Source organism: Moschus berezovskii, chromosome 10 (assembly GCF_049115385.1).
Source record: "Moschus berezovskii isolate FMDL1 chromosome 10, NW_MosBer_1.0, whole genome shotgun sequence".
NCBI classification, from domain to species: domain Eukaryota; kingdom Metazoa; phylum Chordata; class Mammalia; order Artiodactyla; family Moschidae; genus Moschus; species Moschus berezovskii.
Genome location: NC_142469.1, coordinates 27,640,704 through 27,661,045, shown reverse-complemented (window position 1 = coordinate 27,661,045; position 20,342 = coordinate 27,640,704). Strand labels below are relative to the sequence as shown.

Below are 20,342 nucleotides of genomic sequence, written 5' to 3'. Positions count from 1 at the left end.
ACCACGCTAGGGTCAAGGGAAGCAAAGGTGGATAAGCCACTGTCTTAGACAGCCTTGTTGAATTTTCTGGCCAGAAGTACTTTGATGAACTAGGGAGTGAGGTCTGACCGACCAGCGTTCCGTTGTGCTGGTTCACAGAAGCTGAAGACAGAGAGAGTGGTGAGACAGGGGAGGGGGGGGGTCTCAGAAGGAAGTGGCCTGATGTGCAACAGAATGGCGGGGGGCGGCGAGGGGGCGGTGGCCAGGCTTCAGTACCGGGAGGAAGCCCAGGGCTGGAGGAGAGATTGGCACTCAGGATCATCAGCAAGGGAAAAAAGGGCATGCTTTAAATGCGTGGTTAACATTAACAAAAAAAAAAGAATAAGCGAAAAGAATGAAAAATATGTCTGTGAACTTTAATGTTACATTGACAGAAGAAAGTGCTCTGACCTCATTTAATAGATCCGTTCCTTTTATGACAGGTTCACTGCTGGTTTTTTCCTGGGACAGTGACCAGACTCAGGGCCCTGATTGAAGAACAGAGGGCTCCCTGGCCATTTTAGTTTCTTTCATCATCCGGTTTTCGTCTGTGTGAAATCATCTCTCGCCTGTTATTTCTAATTCCCAGGGATTCCAAGGAAGGAGGTCTGCCCATGGATGTTTCGGTAACGCCGTCCTCGCTCCGGATGCAGAGCCCCGGCGGCCGCACGGAGCTCCGGCTGCCGGCAGGGGTCAGGCTCGCGCCGTCCTCCTGCCGCGGGCTGCGGCACGTGCCCGGGGACGGGCTGCACCTGCGGCTGCAAGCGCGGGCCGAGTGCCGCCCAGGTGAGTGGCGCTGGCCTTTCCCTCTCTGCGTTTGCTTTATCATTATAAATCAAAGGCGATTTTTTTTTTTTAAGTTGAACTTCTCCCAAGTGAAGGGATAACGCTCATCACCTGCAGGAAAAAGCTGAGGGTCCTAAAGATCTAAGTTTGTTTTTTTTTTAAAAAAACTCTGCTCATTATTAACTGCATGCAGTTGAACAGGTCACTTTGTTTCTTTCAGACTTTTTTAAGAGTCTTTTTTTTTTTTTTCTTTTTCCTGAGAGACTGCATTTTTTAAGAGCACTTTTAGGTTCACAGCACAATTAAGAACAAGGTACAGAGGTTTTTCCATGTCCGCCCTGCTTTGTTTCTTTAACTGTAGAATAACCTGGCTCACAGAGTTGATGGGAGGATGAAATCAGATGGCGAGTGTGCCAGACCTGGTTGATTTTAAAGCCTTATACCAAGGCATTCATTAATCCAGCAAATATGAGATCGTTGATCTAGGTGCTGGGGTATAGGAGTAGATAAGCCAGAAGATCTCTGCCCTCATAGGGTTTACATTCTAATGGTGGAAACAGATATTGAAGACACAAGTTATTTGGATACAGACTTAAGTGCCGTAGGCAGAGTAAAGCAGAATAAGAGGATACGGCATGCCTAGGGGCAGATGGGAGAAGGCAATGACAACCCACTCCAGTACTCTTGCCTGGAAAATCCCATGGGTGGAGGAGCCTGGTAGGCTGTAGTCCATGGGGTCGCGAAGAGTCGGATACGACCGAGCGACTTCACTTTCACTTTTCACTTTCATGCACTGGAGAAGGAAATGGCAGCCCACTCCAGTGTTCTTGCCTGGAGAATCCCAGAGACGGCGAAGCCTGGTGGGCTACCATCTATGGGGTCGCACAGAGTCGGACACGACTGAAGTGACTTAGCAGCAGCAGCAGGGGCAGGTGAGAGTCGGGGAAGGTCCTCTGGGAGACTGATGTTTGACCAGAGAACGCAGCGATGGGAAGGATACCATTCATGTAGGGACATTTCCAACTAGAGAGAGCAGGACATTGGGTTGGCCAAAGAGTTCTTTTGGATTTTTCCAGATGTTAGGGGAAAACCCAAGCAGTTTTGGACCAGCCCAGTAGAAAGATTCCGAAATGAAGTTTGACGTGTCATTTGACTTTGATTGTCATTATGCCTATTAGACTTCCAATATTCTGTTATTGGCTTATGGATTCAGGAAGACCATAGGATTGTTTCTGAAAATAATTTAACGACCTTATTGGTACATTTCCTCTCTGCCATGTGAGTGCTGTGCTTCAGAGGATTGAAAATGCTGTAAAAAGGGGAAATGGAGGCTGTAACAAATGGCTGTGATGCTCATTTTCCGAGAAGAATTAAAGTTCTTAACAGCTGCATTTGGGATTTCTCTGTTGCCGCGTGAATATGAAGCCTTTCATCTGAGCTGCAAGGAGCCCTGAGGCGGAGTCAGCAAGATTGTAACCAGCAGCTCTTGGGGAGATGTCAGGCATTCCTGGAGCCTCTGTCCTAGCGTTTGAAAGGAAAGAGAAGTAGAGGGAGTTTCGCTTCTTTTTTGCTGGAGAGTGATTTTTGCTTTAGTCCTGGATGAGTGAAAAATTAGTCTGAGTTGAGCAGGTTTGGTTATAGGAAAGAAATGTCCTGGAGCTGAAGTGGCATAGGATAAACCTAAGAATGACTGTTACTCCAACCGTGGAAGGAGGGATGACCCTTGAGATGGGACATAGACGAACAGACGCTCTGAGAGGACCTGATGAAGGGTGGGGGGAGGGTTTCAGGAAAGAGGCCTTGGGAGTCTGACTCCTGTGATGTCCTCGCCTTTCTTGAGCGATGATGAACAGTAACCACTGCAGGAATCGGGGTCACATCTGGAAACTGGGGACAAGTAGGCGTGAAAGCCACAGTGGAGTGTTTTCAGATCTGCTGCTGGTTTTCTGGGACCATGATTTTAGGTCCCATACCTAGGAGGCATGGAAACCTTCCAGAGACAGAATTGGTTTGTTGCCTACGCATATTCTGTAGCAGTTATTAGACAAATAGCAAAACTTGAACTATTTTTTTTAATTTAAATAAGCAAACATTATTGTTTGGTTTTAACTGTCAGACACAATAAATTGACTGCTGTGTGTTGGTTTGCATATTGTTTGGATCTCCAGTTTCTTTACATTTTTAACACGTATTTTGCTTAACCGTCTGAAAAGGAAAAACATTCAAAGTCCTGTTCTGCAGTGCATGAAGGGGTATGCAAAATAGATTCCTCAGTGCTTAATTGCTTTAGTGCTTTCTGAACGAATAAATATCAGATAGGTACAAAATATCAGATAGGTGCATACTATTGTAAAGGTAAATTAAAATCTGTGGTAGGCAGCAAACAGTTTTAGCATTCAATCTTGTGTTTCGAAATTTTTGCAAAGTAAACTTTTCAACTATAAGAATGCTCTTTTAAGGACTACAGTAGACATATTGTTCCACTGTTCTGAACACATAGGTAAGACGTGACCCTTGACCCAGAACTGGCTGCAGTAAAATTTGATGTAGTATCAGCATTGGACTCATCCCCAGGCAGCAGTACTTCCCAGGATGCCCCTGGATCAGAAGGTTCTGACTTGAGCCTGAGCCTGCATCCTGCTGGGTGAGCAGCAGAGGGCAGTGTGTCGTTGAAAATTTTTATCCGTCCTGAAAAGAAAATCTGGGGTGTCTTATTTTCTGCTCAGAGTTAAAGAATACTGTTGGCTTCACCTTTGTGCTACAGAGCAGTCTTAGAAATTAAACAGAAGAATTTTTTAAACTCTCAAGGCTTAAACTTTCTAGCATGGATATTTTTTAAGATCTTAAGATACAAAGTAACAACACAATTCTAATGACTTAATTCTAATGGATATAACCTCATTTCTTGAGATTTTTTTTAATCTGATTTTTTAAAATTTATTTTTTAGTTTATTTATTTCTGGCCGCGTGGAGTCTTTGTTGCTGCATGCAGACTTTCTCTAGTCGCAGTGAGCTGGGTCTACTCTCTAGTTGTGTGTGGGCTTCTCACTGCAGTGTTGCAGAGCATGGGATCTCAGCACATGAGCGTAGTTGCCCGTGGCATGTGGAATCTTCCCAGACCAGAGATTGAATCCATGTCCCCTGCGTTGGCAGGGGGATTCTTAACCGTTGGACTACCAGGGATGCCCCAGACTTTTTTAATAGATATTTTTGTGGATTGGGTTTTTTGTTTTTTGGGGTTTTTTTGGAGATGAAAGTTTCCTTTCTTTGTGAATGAAATAACAGAAACTAAGGACCATTCTGTCTTACATTGCTCTTTCATATACTGTGGGAAATATGTGTTTTCCCACAGCTTTAATCAGAAATTGAGTTTTGCTCTTGTAAGATGGAACTGTTCTTAGGAGCTGTTTCATTCCCAGAGACCTGCCCAGTAAAGACCAATTTCAAGATTGATATTGTGTGTACAGACTGATAGAATCCAGACCGGACATCAGCTTTGTTTAAATCAAATTAAATTTAAGAATTCTGTTTATCGGCAGTCTCAGTGATGAAAAACTGTCCCTAAGTCTAGCAGAAGAAAGCTGAGGGAGGAGAAGCTGTGTGTAGTTAGCTCTGTGTGGAAGAAATAGCTTCTTCTCTCTCATCTTTAGTGTTGGTATTTCTAGAATGAGGGAGATAACTCGGTGGTATGTTACATACATAACTTTTAGGGCAATACCTAGCTGTGAAACATGTAGCAGAATCTGGTGTTTTTTAAAAAACATTCCCAATATTTGCCTGGCGTTGAGTCATCAGATAATACTAATTAAGTGTGTACTTCTGGGTAGATCATAAACAGTGTTTATTGGTGATAATTTATTGCGGCTGTTAAACTCTTTAAGTATGTCAATATATTTACCCCAAACCTCTTAAGACGTGCTGTTTCCTTGATTTCCTCTAGAACTGATTTCAGTGTTTAATCAAAGCTCACAAGCCCAAGAATGTTGCACGTTTTATTGCCAGTCCTGTGGTGAAGTCGTCATAAGGGACAGGTAAGGAGCACGTTTAGCACTGACTCATTCTACGCCTGGCAGTGGCTGTTCTTTTTCCTTCAGAATTTTTGAAGGAACTGCCAAGAGGGCAGTCTGTGGTCTTCAGATGAGAGCCAGCTCAATGTCACTTTTTGAACCAGAGCAGCCCCCAGACTCCAGCAATCACGGGGCAGCTAGGTCTCCTCCAGCTGACAAAGGGGGACAACAGGCTGCTGGCTTTGAGAGAAGGAGGCTTGTCTTGGGTGCAGGAGCTGGTGTAGACCAGCCCCTCTCCTCTGAAATCAGACACGACAGCTATTTGTAGGCGTCATCCTGGTGAATGAGCTTTTCCACATGAAGTGCGTTTTCTAAATAACAGAAGCTTTTGCAGCACGATTTTTTTTTTTTACTTGAGCTATTTCTATTAGTGCCTTTCTGAAGTCCGTTTCCTATTTCCCTGCTTATTAAAACAGCACATAGAGCATGAATTAACCTTTTTTTGCTGCTTAGGTTAACCTTGTAGCCCGTTCTCGCGGTTTGCAGTGATTTCCCCATTGTGATGGGGAGGGCCCTTTGCTGTACTTTTTGCATTCCCAAGTTGTCTCTTTTAATTATTTTTCCGTCTTCTCCTCCTCCTGTCGGCCTCTTTATTGCCTGGGCATGAACCGTTCTCCCTGAATTTTCTAGTCACTCATAGGCTAGAAAGACAGAGCAACCCTTATTACTGTTAGCAGTACTATAAAGGAAGAGTTCAGAGCTCTTTGTTAGTATTTCCTTAGAAACTTAGATGGGAGTGGACGCCTGTCCATACCTGAGACCTGCTCCGGCGTTCAGGGTCTTGGTGGAGGGAAGACCCCAGTCCTCTCCCGCTGTGTCCCGGGTGGTGGCCAGTCACTGGGTACTGATGCTCCTTCATTCTCCATACCCCTCCACTTACTCCACCTCTTAGTCGAGGCCTGACTCTGGGTTCCCCTGCCTCTGATCAGGTCTAGTCCCCTGAGTGATTATTCCCAAAGGCAGCTGGGTTCCCCATTCATAGCCTCCCCAAGCCTCCCATTTCTTCCAGGATAGATTCCGCCAGCCCTCAGCATGCCACGCTGGGTGCTGGAGGAGCTGAACTCTGTTCACCGCTGCACCCTCCTGTTTCAGTGTCCGTCCCCCACCCCCTTCCTCCGTCACCCCCAAAACCACACACCATTATTTCCACACGTTCTATGCACAGCTCTGGTGATGGGCTTGCAGTCCCACGGTCTTTTCACAGGCAGCCCCGCTGTAGTCCTTAGTGAAACATACCTCCTCTCTGGGAGCATGCCCATCTCCCTCTGGTTAGCTTCTCTCTAGAGTCAGCATATTCATTAGACTGAATATTCATTGGGAGGACTGATGCTGAAGCTGAAACTCCAATACTTTGGCCACCTGATGCGAAGAACTGACTCCTTTTGAAAAGACCCTGAAGCTGGGAAAGATGGAAGGCAGGAGGAGAAGGGGACGACAGAGGATGAGATGGCTGGATGGCATCACCGACTCAATGGACATGAGTTTGAGTAAACTCCAGGCGTTGGTGATGGACAGGGAGGCCTGGCATGCTCTGATTCATGGGGTCACAAGGAGTCGGACACGACTGAGCAACTGAACTGAGCTGAGACTCAGCAGACAGAGCATCTCCTGCCGGGAGCCTCCCCTGGACCCTAGGTCGGTCTGAGTGACCCTTGGAGGTTTATCTGTTGTCTACCCAATTAAGCTGTAGGCTTTGGGTGTGGGGACAGTCTTACTCACATCACTCCCCACTCCTGCTGAGAGTGCAGTGTGGTGTAGCAGAGACCCGGAAGCCAGACCATCTGGGTTTGCACCCACCATTTACTAGCTGTGACTCTGGGGAAGTTACTTGACCACTCTGTGCCTTCATATATCTTCATATATATATATATATATATATATTTTGATATTATTATTACAAAAATGTAGATAACAGTAAGAGCTACCTCCTTAGGGTTTTGGGGAGGATTGAGTGAGTTTAACTGGGAAGCTTTCAGGATGTGACAGCCACTGCTGTGATTCTTACCCTCACCACCGTCTTCATTGTCATCACCGGCAGCAGCTGGCTCAGTGCGTTCTCTGTAAATTCTTACCAGTTTGAATGAAATAAATGTTAGGGTGCTTATCCTGGCCTTCCATCAGTCTCTCTCACTTGCTGTCTGATTCCTGGGTAGATAAGATCGCGGAAGGTCATGCTCGTGTAAGTGCGAGGTCCTGAGCAGAGCACAGTCCGAGTGGTGATCGTGGGGAAGCCAGGGGGTTGCTCTGAATCTGCAGAGGAGGGAGACATCCTCGCTCAGATTTTCTAAAGCTGAGGTAGCTACAGAGCGTGCTGTCGGGGACATGCCCGCTTGACCCTGGAAGGTTCAGAGGATTCCAGGTTACCCTGGTATTTAACCAGGAAATTCCTCCTCTCAGTCTTTTTCAGACTTCGGCTTAAGTGTCATTCACAGTCTCTGGCACATGCGTGCCTCTAAACAGTGAGAGACCTGGGAGTTACAGAGGAGCTTCCCTGGTGGCTTAGAGGGTAAAGCATCTGCCTGCAATGCGGAAGACCTGTGTTCGATCCCTGGGTCGGGAAGATCCCCTGGAGAAGGACATGGCAACCTACTCCGGTATTCTTGTCTGGAAAATCCCATGGACAGAGAAGCCTGGTAGGCTATAGTCTGTGGGGTCTCAAAGAGTCGGACACGACTGAGCAACTTCAAAAAAGTTCACCAGAGGATTAGCGTTTCCTGGTGTGCCTGTCTTAAAGGACTAAGTTCGTTCATTGTCGGCTGATTCTGCATCTTCTGTCTTGTGTCAGTCCCGTTTATGACCTTGAGAGCACGGAACTGAGAACTCCAAGGGCTGAGAGGCTGACACTGATGGACCATACTCACTGTCCCAACCCTGACCTTCGGAAGCTGCGGACTGAGAAGCAGAGGGGAGAACAGGGACCTGGGTTTGGACTCAGCTCTACCCTCAGAGGCTGGGGAACCTTGTCCACATCACCTCACCTCAACTCATGTAGTTTTAAGATGGCCTATTTTCCTAACTTGTGAAGAGCGTTTAAAGCTGTAACATAAATTTCAGTGAATACTTGACAGGCTCTTTTTAATTGTCTTTACAGACTCTTTCTACCCCCTTTTCCATAACTGGCCTTATCAGCAAACCAGCAAATTAACCTGGTACAGTGTTTCAGACCTTCTTGACTCAGGACTCCAGATTTTTTAGGCATGCCAGGGGAATGACCCCCCTCTCCCCTTTTCTTTCTGAGAAGATTCACAGTGGTTGTGACTCGCCTTTGCTTAACAGCAAGGCTTCCCTGGACACCTTTGTGCGTCACAACTGTGGGTCTGACACGTGGAGGCCTGTTGAGCAAAGTGCAGAGATCCTTAGCAGGCAACTGAAAGCTTTGCTTCTATCTCAGTCGTAGGCAGCCATCTCTTTGATGGAAAACCACGCTTCCTCCTGTGTTTGCACGAGTACGTCATGCCGACCGATTGCATTAAGCCCCGTGGTCTTCTCCTTTCTCCCTCAGTTATCTGTTCTACGCAGGTGGTAAGGACAGCTTGCTTGTTAAGTAGAAAGTAAAGTCAAAGGTATTTCAAAGCAGGCTTGTAATCACGATCAACTCATTGTTGGCATCCTTTTCAGAAAGGCACCTTGGAATGTGGTGGTTTATCTTGGCAGGAGCTCTCGTGTTGGGAGCAGTGGAGCTGAGTTAAAGATCTGCTTGCTGGCTAATCTTTTTGTCTGGGAACAAGTCACTTAGATTCTCAGTTTCCTCATCTGAAACATTGGGAGGTTCAGTTAGATAGATAGGGAAGAGTCCTGCCAGCATGAAAATTCTGTGATTAGTGAACCTCAAAAAATTGCACCTTGGCTTCTGTGAATTATGACTATTTGGCTAGTACAAAACTAATGCTTGTTCTTTTTTTTTTAATGTAAAAGATTCTCATCAAGCAAATTATAGGTGCAGAAAACTGTTTAACCTATTAAGACTCATTAATGGCTTTTAATACTTACTAGCACCAGGGTATACAAAATCTGCTAATTACAGCCATCTTTTTTTCTTCATTCAGAATCACACATTCCTAGCTGTTTGTTTTGGTTGTTTACAAACAAAGAGTGTCTTGTTTCTTTACAGCAAAATTCTCCAATTTACATTCTTATCAGTTCAGCAGAGTTGTTTTGTAAAAATGATTCGAATATACACTACTTTTGATTACGCTCTTGTTGAGAGTGAAAGTCGATAGTACCAGGCAAGAATAATAAAATTTACTTCATTGTGATTAGTCTCAGAACCAGTTAAATGATAATTGTATTTGGAATTTGTTATGTCTTTTAGAAATAAATGCATGTCAGACTTGAGTTATATTGGTTGGCTAAGCAGATTTTGAAACCTAAGCCTGCCTTTCCATCATTTTTGAGGTCTCTGGAAAGGCCTCCCTGTTCTATCTGTACCACCAGAGCTGGGTGTTAGCCCAGCAGCTCTGAGGGCATTGAAACTCTAGCAGGTAACAAGCAGAATAGACTTACTGCAACATAAGAGATGTCAGAATATGCACCTAGTTGATTGGTCACCTTGACAGACAAGCTATTATTGCAGTCTGAAAATAACTACTTCTATGAATAATCACACTTCTATGAAGAAGAACAAAGAAGTGAAAAGAGAGTACAGGCACACACTGAATTATTGCTTCAGTTCAGTTGCTCAGTCGTGTCCGACTCTTTGCGTCCCCATGGACTACAGCACTCCAGGCTTCCCTGTCCATCACCAACTCCTGGAGCTTACTCAACTCATGTCCATCGAGTCTTCGATGCCATCCAATCATCTCAGCCTCTGTCCTCTTTTCCTCCTGCCTTAATCTTTCCCAGCATCAGAGTCTTTTCCAGAGTCAGTTCTTCGCATCAGATGGCCGAAGTATTGGAGTTTCAACTTCAGCATCAGTCCTTCCAGTGAATATTCAGGACTGATAATACTTTAAGTATGTACATAATGATAATAAAATGCAAAGCTAGTTTCATAGTATTTGTAGGCCATCAGTTAAATAATGCCAGCTAAATTTATCTAAATTCTAGCAGCTGTGTTTTGAGCTTTAGATACTTGATGGCTTCCTTAAAATTTTTATCGTCCACTTGGTTCTAATCCAGTGTGAAAGTTCTATATTATTACCGTTGTTATTATCAGTGATTAATGGTCACTTTTAAAACTAAGGCATTTCATTTTCTTCTTTATGTTTAAGTTTTAAATAAGCACCATCAGTCAATAACATTTATTAAAATTGTGCATTTTAAGTTCTTTTCCCCAAAAGCTGATGCTTACAATGCATTAAAAATAATGAGCACATTTGTTTTTATTTTTAATTGGAGGAAAATTGCTTTATAATGTGGCATTGGTTTCTATGATACAACATTGTGAATGAACCATAAGTATACATACGTCCCCTCCCTCTTGAACCTTCCTCCCACCGCTCGCTCCCCCACATCCCACCCCTCGAGGTCATCACAGAGCACTGGGTTGAGCTCCCAGTGTTAGACAGTAACTTCCCACTAGCTATCTGTTTTATATATGGTAGTGGTCATGTATGGATGTGAGAGTTGGGCTGTGAAGAAAGCTGATTGCCGAAGAATTGATGCTTTTGTACTGTGGTGCTGGAGAAGACTCTTGAGAGTCCCTTAGACTGCATGGAGATCCAACCAGTCCATTCTAGAGGAGATCAATCCTGGGTGTTCATTGGAAGGACTGATGCTAAAACTGAAACTCCAATACTTCGGCCACCTCATGCGACGAGTTGACTCACTGGAAAAGAGTCTGATGCTGGGAGGGATTGGGGGCGGGAGGAGAAGGGGACGACAGAGAATGAGATGGCTGGATGGCATCACTGGCTCGATGGACATGAGTTTGAGTGAACTCCGGGAGTTGGTGATGGACAGGGAGGCCTGGCGTGCTGCAATTCATGGGGTCGCGGAGAGTCGTACACGACTGAGCGACTGAACTGAACTGAGTGCCTACCTGAGGTTTTCTTAAGTTCAGCTGACCTTGTGGACTCACAACACTACCATGGACCATGTTTCTTGCCTGCAGATGGGCAGTTGTCTGCAGCAGATCAAGCAAATGGCAAGTCACGTACCCTCTGAGGACCCTTGTCTCCCCATATGACACAGTTCCAGGTGGGAAACAGATTTATATCAGCAGGTGCAGGAGCTATCCTGAGAAGAAGCCTCATACCCTAAGCAGGGATCTTAGGATTCAAAGGGATCTTACGATGATTCTTTTCCATTGTTTTTAATTTTTTAAATTTATTTATTCTTATTTGGCTGTGCTGGGTCTTAGTTGTGGCATGCAGGATCTAGTTCCCTCAGCAGGAATTGAACCTGGACTCCCAGCATTGGGAATGCAGAGTCTTAGCCACTGAACCCCCAGGGAATTCGCACCTGATGACCGTTCTTTGGCATAGTTTCTAGGGTTCCCTACAAAGGCCTGCATTCAGAGAAGTCCAAAGCATGACATCCCTGTTGGATATTTACAGTTCATTCAGACTTGCTCCTGGTCCAGATGCAATATGCCAATCAATGATCATTTTTATTACAGTTGGTCTTGACTAGCAGTATAAGCAATGCCTGCCATCTACCTGGTTTCCAGGGTACAGGTCTAGGAGGTTAAGCGAAAGGTCTCATTCTCAAGCAAGGGAAAGGTTTGCTAACCCCTTCATTTGAGTACGCTGCAGGCTGCCTCACGTGGTATCGTTATCAACGTATGCTGTTAATGTTTGCACCAACCTCATAGTTCATCCCTTTGACAAGTAAGAGCTCACACAGTGAGTCAACCACTGCGCCTGCGCCAGGACTGCAATGGCGAGTTACACATACGTGGTACCTGTCTTCATATTGTTTCCTATGCCTGTTACGCGCTTGCTTAGTTCCCTTCATTGTCTGGAGAACTCCTACTCATCCTTCAAAGGTCAGCTCAGATTTTACTTCTTCTCTGAAGCCTGTGTATACTCTACTCCCCTAACACTTGGTACATATTTCCCTGAGTTCGTTGATTCATTTTGCGAATGCACAGATCCCCTAAAGTAATATACACATTTTATGTGCAGGTGGGAATGTATGTTTGAAGAAAGAGGTGAAAGCTTTCATCAGAGTTTCAGAGGGATCTGAGCCATCCCCTACCTTTCCCCCCTCAACTCCTGAGAATTTAGAACTATGACTCTGTTATGAATACTTATTATATTCTGGTTCTGTTATTCCTTTCTAGATCTATATTTCCTACTAGAATGTGAATACCTTGACAATGGGACTGTATGTATTGCTGCTAATATTTTGTGTCAGCAGAATACCTGACTCCTAGTAGGCTTTTAGAAAGTATATGTTGAAAGAATTGCTTCTTAATCTTCTTAACAGACTTGGCAATTTGAATGATGCTAGTGCTGAAGTATTGCTTAATTTGAAAGGGAAAGTTCTTGCTTCTCTTAAACTAAAATCAGCCTTTCTTGTTCCTACTTCTGTCTTCTGGAATTATAAATTAAATGTCTGCCCTCCTCCATGGTATGATTGCCCTTTTATGAGACTCAGAATTGATTGGGAAAATCAAAGAAAAAGAATTCACACAAGGGAATCATTTAAAAATGATGCATTTGCATCTTAAATATTTTCATTTAACACATGCAGATGTACTTTAACTTAACCAGTCTTTTATTTGAAACTAATATCGTTATGTTGAATGTGAGTCTGCTGCTGTGGACTCTTTTAGCTTTTTTCACTTATGCTATCCTAAATTCATTATGCAGAGTTTCCAGTTTAGGTTCTTTAAAGTCGAATGAGAAGTTAAACACTGAAGCAGTCTGATTGCGGAATTCTAGGTTTTTACTCTTCTTCCCTCACCTCAGTTTTTTATAGTTATGTTTCCCACGTTTCACCAGTGATGTTGTTTTTTAATAACTGACTTTCCTTTACTCTGAAATGTGTAGTTTTTAGAGGAATAGCAACTCATATTCCCTTGGTGTACGTGTTTGATTAAATTATGTAAGTAAAATAACATGTATACGTGGCATAACAGGTCTGTGATCAAATACAGTTGATCCTTAGCAGGTGAGTGGTCCAGCTGATTGGAGCAGAAGTGAGCAAGTATTCAGGGTGCTTTAAGCTTTCACAATATTCAAAAGCATTAGGAAGACTGGGAGCATGTTTGTTTTCTCTTTTTTTCAGGATAAGTTATTTTGAAATGTGCTCATCATCTTGCCACATTTCTTATCCCCTTAGACTCTTCCCAATTTACATTAGAATAGAGGTAAATCAGGCAAAAGTCCCAGATGTCTATATTTGTACAAGAAAAAAACAAAAATAGTAGCAAATATAAGGGACTTCGTAATTGTAAGTATGTTCTAAGTGTAAAAATAATGCCAGAGTGGAGCTTTGTTTCTCTCCCCTTGAGTGTGGCCTAGACTTCATGACTCACTTCCAAACAACAGAGTGTACAAAGGCAGAAATAGGAGCTTTTCTAGTGGAGGAGCCTAGCAGATGCCACCTTAACCCAGTGATGGAGGTTGACATCCCCAGGGATAAGTCGTGTTGATAGAGGGTCCCCTCTGGTGCGGTGTGATAAGAGTGCTTTACCTCAGGGGTAGACTTCCCCCACACCCGTAGCCCCAGTCTGATCTTGAGAAAATATCAGGCGAATTCAAATGACGGGTATTCTGTAAAATACCCAACCGGTACTGGTGCTACTGGTGAAGAACCCACCTGCTAGTGCAGATAGTGGTCAGAGACACAGGTTCGATCTCTGAATTGGGAAGATTCCCTGGAGGAGGGCACGGCAACCCACTCCAGTGTTTTTGCCTGGAGAATCCCATGGACAGAGGAGCCTGGCAGGCTATAGACCATAGGGTTGCACAGAGTTGGACATGACCGAAGTGACTTAGCAGGCATTACTCTTCAGAAATCTCAAGGTCCTGATAATCAAGGAAAGACTGCCCTGGAGCAGAGGAGATGAGAGCAACATGATGTTTCAATACAATGTGTTGGAGACTTCCCTGGCAGTCCAGTGGTTAACACTTTGCCTTCCAGTGCAGGGAGCACAGGTTTGATCCTTGGTCGGGGAACTAAGATCCCACATGCCATGTGGCGTGGTAAAAAAATTAAAAAGAAAATTTTGTTTAAATAAATAAAAATAAACGCAATGTGTTGACATGAATCAGATTCTGAAACAGAAAAAGGGGACATTAGTAGAAAAACTGGGGAAATCCAGATAAAAATAGTAGTTTTGGCAGATCTTCCCTAGTTAAGTAAGCTGTTAACATTAGGTGAGGTATATTTGAGAACTGTGTGAACTATCTTTGTAATGTTTTTGTAAATGTAAAATTACGCTAAAATAGAAAGTTTATTAAGGGGCGTAGGCCGTCGCTCAGAAGTGACGTAGGGCCGCCGGCGCGGGCGGGTGACGCGACGAGGCCCGTGGTCTGTGTGTGGGGCCAGGGGCCCCCGGGGTGGAGGGGGCTCCGGGCAGGGAGGCGGCCGGTGGGTCGGGAGGGCCTGGACGTGGCGCTGAGGGCCCGCCCCGCGGGAAGATGAATAAGGGCTGGCTGGAGCTGGAGAGCGACCCTGGCCTCTTCACCCTCCTCGTGGAAGATTTCGGTGTCAAAGGGGTGCAGGTGGAGGAGATCTATGACCTTCAGAACAAATGCCAGGGCCCCGTGTATGGATTCATCTTCCTGTTCAAATGGATCGAAGAGCGCCGATCCCGTCGCAGTCTGATCCCCAAATCTTGTGCCACCCATGCCCTGCTGAGCGTGCTCCTGAACTGCAGCAGTGTGGACCTGGGGCCCACCCTGAGTCGCACGAAGGATTTCACCAAAGGCTTCAGCCCTGAGAGCAAAGGATATGCGATTGGCAATGCTCCGGAGTCGGCCAAGGCACATAATAGCCGTGCCAGGCCTGAGCCACGCCACCTCGCCGAGAAGCAGAAGGGCCTTAGTGCTGCGCGGACCATGGAGGCCTTCCACTTTGTCAGCTACGTGCCTATCACAGGCCGGCTTTTTGAGCTGGATGGGCTGAAGGTCTACCCCATTGACCATGGGCCCTGGGGGGAGGACGAGGAGTGGACGGACAAAGCCCGGCGGGTCATCATGGAGCGTATTGGCCTGCCACTGCAGGGGAGCCCTACTATGACATCCGCTTCAACCTGATGGCGGTGGTGTCCGACCGCAGGATAAAGTATGAGGCTAGGCTACACGTGTTGAAGGTGAACCGTCAGACCGTACTGGAGGCCCTGCAGCAGTTGATCAGGGTAACACAGCCAGAGCTGATTCAGACCCACAAGTCTCAAGAGTCACAGCTGCCTGAAGAGTCCAAACCCACCAGCAGCAAGTCCCCTCTGGCGCTGGAAACAAGCAGGGCCCCGGTGGCCTCTGAGAGCACCCACACAGATGGTGTGGAGGAGGTGGCTGGTTCATGCCCACAAGCCCCAACCCACAGCCCTCCTAGCAAACCCAAGCTGGTGGTGAAGCCTCCAGGGAGCAACATCAACGGGGTTCCCCCCAACCCCACTCCTATTGTCCAGCGGCTGCCAGCCTTCCTGGACAATCACAACTATGCCAAGTCCCCCATGCCGGAGGAGAAAGACCTGGCGGCAGGTGTGGGCCGCAGCAGAGTTCCAGTACGCACCCCCCCACCAGCAGTACTCAGACGATGAGGGTGACTACGAGGATGACGAGGAAGATGACATGCAGAACACCAACTCTGCCATCAGGTATAAGCGAAAGGGGCTGGGGAAACCAGGGCCATTGAGCAGCTGCGGGGATGGGCAGCTGTCAGTGCTACAGCCCAACGCCATCAACATCTTGGCCAAGAAGCTCAAAGAGTCCCAGAAGGACCTCTCGATTCCTCTGTCCATCAGGACGAGCAGTGGGGCCGGGAGTCCGGCTGTGGCAGTGCCCACGCACTCGCAGCCCTCGCCCACCCCCAGCAAGGAGAGCACGGACACGGCCTCTGAGATCAGCAGCTCTTTCAATTCACCACTGCGCTGGCCTATCCGCTCAGCCAACCCCACGCGGCCCTCTAGTCCCGTCACCTCCCACTTCTCCAAGGTGCTTTTTGGAGAGGACGACAGCCTGCTGCGTGTTGACTGCATACCTTACAACTGTGCTGTTCGCGACCTGGGTCCCGTCATTAGCACGGGCCTCCTGCACCTGGCTGAGGATGGTGTGCTGAGTCCCCTGGCACTGACAGAGAGTGGGAAGGGTTCCTCCCCTTCCATCAGACCGAGCCAAGGCAGCCAGGGGTCTGGCAGCCCAGAGGAGAAGGAGGTGGTGGAGGCTGTGGACAGCAGAGAGAAGCCTGGGCTGGTCAGGCCTAGCGAGCCCTTGAATGGGGAGAAGTAATTCACCCAAGGAGCTGCTGGCACTGCTGAAGTGTGTGGAGGCTGAGATTGCAAACTGTGAGGCCTGTCTCAAGGAAGAAGTGGAGAAGAGGAAGAAGTTCAAGACTGACCAGAGAAGGACCCACAGCTACGATGAGTTCATCTGCACCTTCATCTCCATGCTGGCTCAGGAAGGCATGCTGGCCAACCTGGTAGAGCAGAACATCTCAGTGCGGCGACGCCAGGGGGTCAGCATTGGCCGGCTCCACAAGCAGCGGAAGCCGGACCGGCGGAAACGCTCCCGTCCCTATAAGGCCAAGCGCCAGTGAGGACTGCTGGCTGGACCCTGCCTTCACTCTTGCCTCCCGGCCCTCACCAGGGCCCTCCCCTGCCCCATTCCCCTCTTCCCAGTATTACCGGATAGTTCCAGTCGGAGAGCCCAGACCCTGGGAATGGGAGCCAAGCTGGGATCCTCGGCCTCATGTCCCTGGGCCTGGCAGGGCAGGCTGGCCCCGTCGTGCTCCGGAGGCAGCAGCTAGAGCTGAGGCCCAGTGAGGTGCTGCAGCTTCCTCCACAGCGGCTGTGGAGTGGCAGGACCTGGCCTTTCTGCCTGGGCAGCAGAATGTATATTTTACCTGCAGAGACGTCTACTTTTCTGGGCTCTGACCTATCTTGCCACCACTGTGTTGACGTAGCCAGCTTCCTGGCTCTGAGTTCTCTTCTAACGCTGTCATCCTGGAGGGCCGGAGTCACTCCTGCAGGGTCACAGCTGGGGGCCACGTGAGCAGTGGGCCCTGCTGCTCCAGCCCCCAGTTGTTCCTGCTGTTGAGGAAGCCAGGTCTGTTCTTCATTCCTCCTGGGAGAGCTCCAAACTCAGGGCCCTGGCTGCTGGACTAGGCTGGGAGTGGGGTGTCCCAGCAGGGTTGGGATGAGCAGCCTGCTGGGGTCCCATGGCCTGAGCAGAGAGGAGTATTTGAGCTGGTTGGCCTGGCTCCAGCCAGCTTCGTCGAGACTGCTGTCTGTGGCAGGGCCCTGGGCTCTTTGTCTTCAGTGTTGTGGTCCTGGCAAGGGGCCTGCCTTGGGCTCCTGGGCTCAGAGGAGCCTCTGCCCAGGCCTTCAGTATTGCCATGTCTCCCTCCTCTTAGACAGCAGAGACAGGGCTGCTTGCAAAAGCTGGCACCACTCAGCTCTCCCTGCCATGCCAGCTTTCTCAGCTTCTGCAGGGCACTCAGGGTGGGGGACAGCAGGACCAAGTCCATCAGTTGGAGCCCCATGTTCCCAGAGGGCCTGATGGCCAAGGGCTAATGGGTCCAGCACTGCCTCTGGAGCTCAGGCTCCAGGCGGAGCCCCATGGCCTTTGGCAGGTGGCTCTGAGGCGATCCAAGCCGGCCCCTTATGTGTACACAGTGACCGGGGTAGGGCAGCTGCAGATATGGCAGCTGCCTCTCTGTGCTACGCGTAGCCCGACCCCTCTGGCCCCTGTAAATACTGGATGAATGAATGAATAAAACTCTCCTTAAAAATGAGAAAAAAAAAAGTTTATTAAAAAATAGTAATGAGAGAAATCACAGAAGAAAGGGTTGGGTGATTTGAAATTTAAGGCATGGTGACGAAATGAAAGTCAACAACCCTGAAGCAATATTTGTCACAGATTATAGACCAAGGACTTACATTCTTAATGCAGAATATACTTGTACAGATTAATAAGAACATAGTAATACCTCACTGGAAAATAGCCATTGATCATAATTTACAGAAAAGACATAGTGGTGAATAAATATAAAAGCTGGTTTAATCTCACCAGTAATTAAAGAATTGCCAATTATAGCAATTTCGAAAATATTTTTATTTTCACCCATTACATAGAAAAATGATAATATTCAATTCTGGAAAAGGTAAGTGGAAGAATTATAGATTGGTATAGCCTTTCTGGAGAGCAGTTTGTCCATAGAGGAATTGGATTTAAAAATATGTGTATCATTTGTGCTTATACTCTCCCACTTAAAAGATTTCTTTCCCAAGGAAATAGTCAGATGTGTATACAGATTTTCTAAAAAGACTGTTCATCATAAGGTTGTTAATAATGCAACACTCAAAACCCAAATATCTAACAGTGAGGGAATGACCTAAAAAGTTTTGGCATACCTGTGGAATAGAATAGAGTCATTAAGTAGCCTGATATAGTTTAAAAAGAAAAAAGAAAACAGCAGTGCAAGCACGATACAGTTTGTGTATTTCCTTTGATCTCAGACGGTGTGCATATGTGTACAGCTTCTCTCTTGAAAGGCTGGCAAGGAGATAAACAATCATGTAAAAAAGCAGTTACCTGTCCTTGAGTGGTAAGGAAAAGATGGATTTTATTTGCTTTATACCTCTCTGTATTTTCACAATTGTCTATATTGAGTATGTATTACTGTTGTCATCCGGGGGGAAAATAACACTGCAAGCAATATGATTAATGAGTTTCTTTCATCTTTTATGCTGATTTAAATTTGAGATCACAGTTCCGTTTTGTTCTATAAACCATCATTTTTCCTCTTTCCACTAGGAAGCTCCTGAGAGTGCTCCCCCTGCCAGGCGATAACTGGGGCGCTCTGGTTGATGAGTGGTGTTGTCATCCTGACCCTTTTGCTAATAAGCCACTTCATCCCCGAGAGAATGACTGTTTCACCGGAGACTGTTTCTACCTGGTGAATTTAAAGAGTGATTTGTGGCAGCCAAGCCCTGAAGGAGCCCCAGTGGAGACACACCATCTTTCTTCTGAGAACCATCTAAAATTGGTAAAATACCTTTTAAAATAAATGCTTATTTAGAGGTGGGTTTAGAAACTGGATTCTCCAGTCTTTTCTTCATTCAGGGCATGAGAAACAGGCAGTCCTAAAGGCCAAAATCTTTGATTTTTCAACTGCTTCTATCATCAAGCCCTGCTCTTTTGATATAGAAAGGGCTTGTACAGGCCTTAAACCAAAATAACCACAGGGGCTGGAGGAAGAAGGGAAAGAGGCTTCTTTGTGCGTAGATTTGGGAATGTTAGTGTTTTACAAACCGAAGTGCCCTGTTTCCTTGCTTTTAGGACAGTATTCCATAATCCATGTGCATTTTATCCTCAGAGTCTGATTTAAATGGAAATTGTTCTTTGGCTGTAGGATATCTCCTCTCCTGTGAGGTCTAGGTATTTCCCTGTGTCTTTCCGTAGTCTAGACTTCTGCGGGTGTTGTATGAGTGAATGCCATCAAGCATCAGAGGAAGTGGAGGAGCCCAAGCGTGGAAAGTAAGCTCAGGCCACAGGCTCCATGTTGGTGCCTGACAAGCGAGTTCAGGTGCTCCTGCTCTCAAAGTTGCTGGAGGGAGAAGGCTATTTCCTCTCAGTGCAGAGAGCAAGTGGTTTACCTTATTTTAAAAGAAAATCAATGGCATTGACTCGGCCCTTGTGAGAAATCGTTCCCCAGATGGCAGGTCAATACAGATGTGATTTAAAACGTTAAGAAAATCATTGCCAGAGAACCTTCCTTTTAACATCTGATTATTGGTGGAAACTAAGGCATTGTGTGTTAAATTTCATTTAGAGCTCCTGTAATTTTTGTTGTTAAGAACTGGACCACTCTAGGATATATGCAGCAGTCCAGAAGATCTTAGTTTGTCAGCTAGTATATAGAACTGTTTCAAAATTCGAGGGAGATTAAGGAAGTTTGACAAATGTCGAGGTTATCAGTTTAAATTATGTAAGTGTCTTAACTTTCACCATAAACACAAGTCCCTTTAACTTTAGGTTCCATTTAAAATTATAATACGTGACTCTGTCTCTCCTCTCTCACCCCAACTCTCTGTAAGTATCTTAAGCTTTCATAAGGTCATAACCATTCGTATTTCCTGTGATCTCCACTGCTTTTCAGTGTATGTATGTATGTCTATTATACAATATATATTAGACGAAGTATATGTGTACTAACATATGCATCTATTAGAATACATATATATTAGAATACCTCCATAATTATAGTGCTTTAGCCATCTATAGTTTTCAAAGATAAATGGTAAGCACTTAATGTAAATCTGTTATATTTAATATGGTTGCAGTAAAATTATATTTTAATCTAAATATACTAGTGCTTTACTCTTACGTACTTTGACTTTCGTTTTTATGATGA

General features: G+C 46.0%; 1 protein-coding gene and 1 pseudogene across 3 annotated transcripts in view; both read left to right on the top strand.

Moving 5' to 3' along the window:
• Window positions 1-20,342, top strand: part of UBE3D (ubiquitin protein ligase E3D) — a 173,576-nt gene that overhangs the window by 9,746 nt on the left and 143,488 nt on the right. For all 3 annotated transcript variants that reach the window (XR_016038390.1, XR_016038391.1, XM_055432895.2), the window contains exons 2-4: window positions 608-804; window positions 4,745-4,835; window positions 18,743-18,974. Coding sequence is in view for 1 of the 3 variants with exons in the window: in XM_055432895.2 (XP_055288870.1) it covers window positions 608-804; window positions 4,745-4,835; window positions 18,743-18,974 (520 nt within the window). In the remaining 2 variants the exon portion in view is untranslated. The remainder of the gene's footprint in view (window positions 1-607; window positions 805-4,744; window positions 4,836-18,742; window positions 18,975-20,342) is intronic.
• LOC129560721 (ubiquitin carboxyl-terminal hydrolase BAP1 pseudogene) lies at window positions 14,278-16,758 on the top strand (annotated as a pseudogene).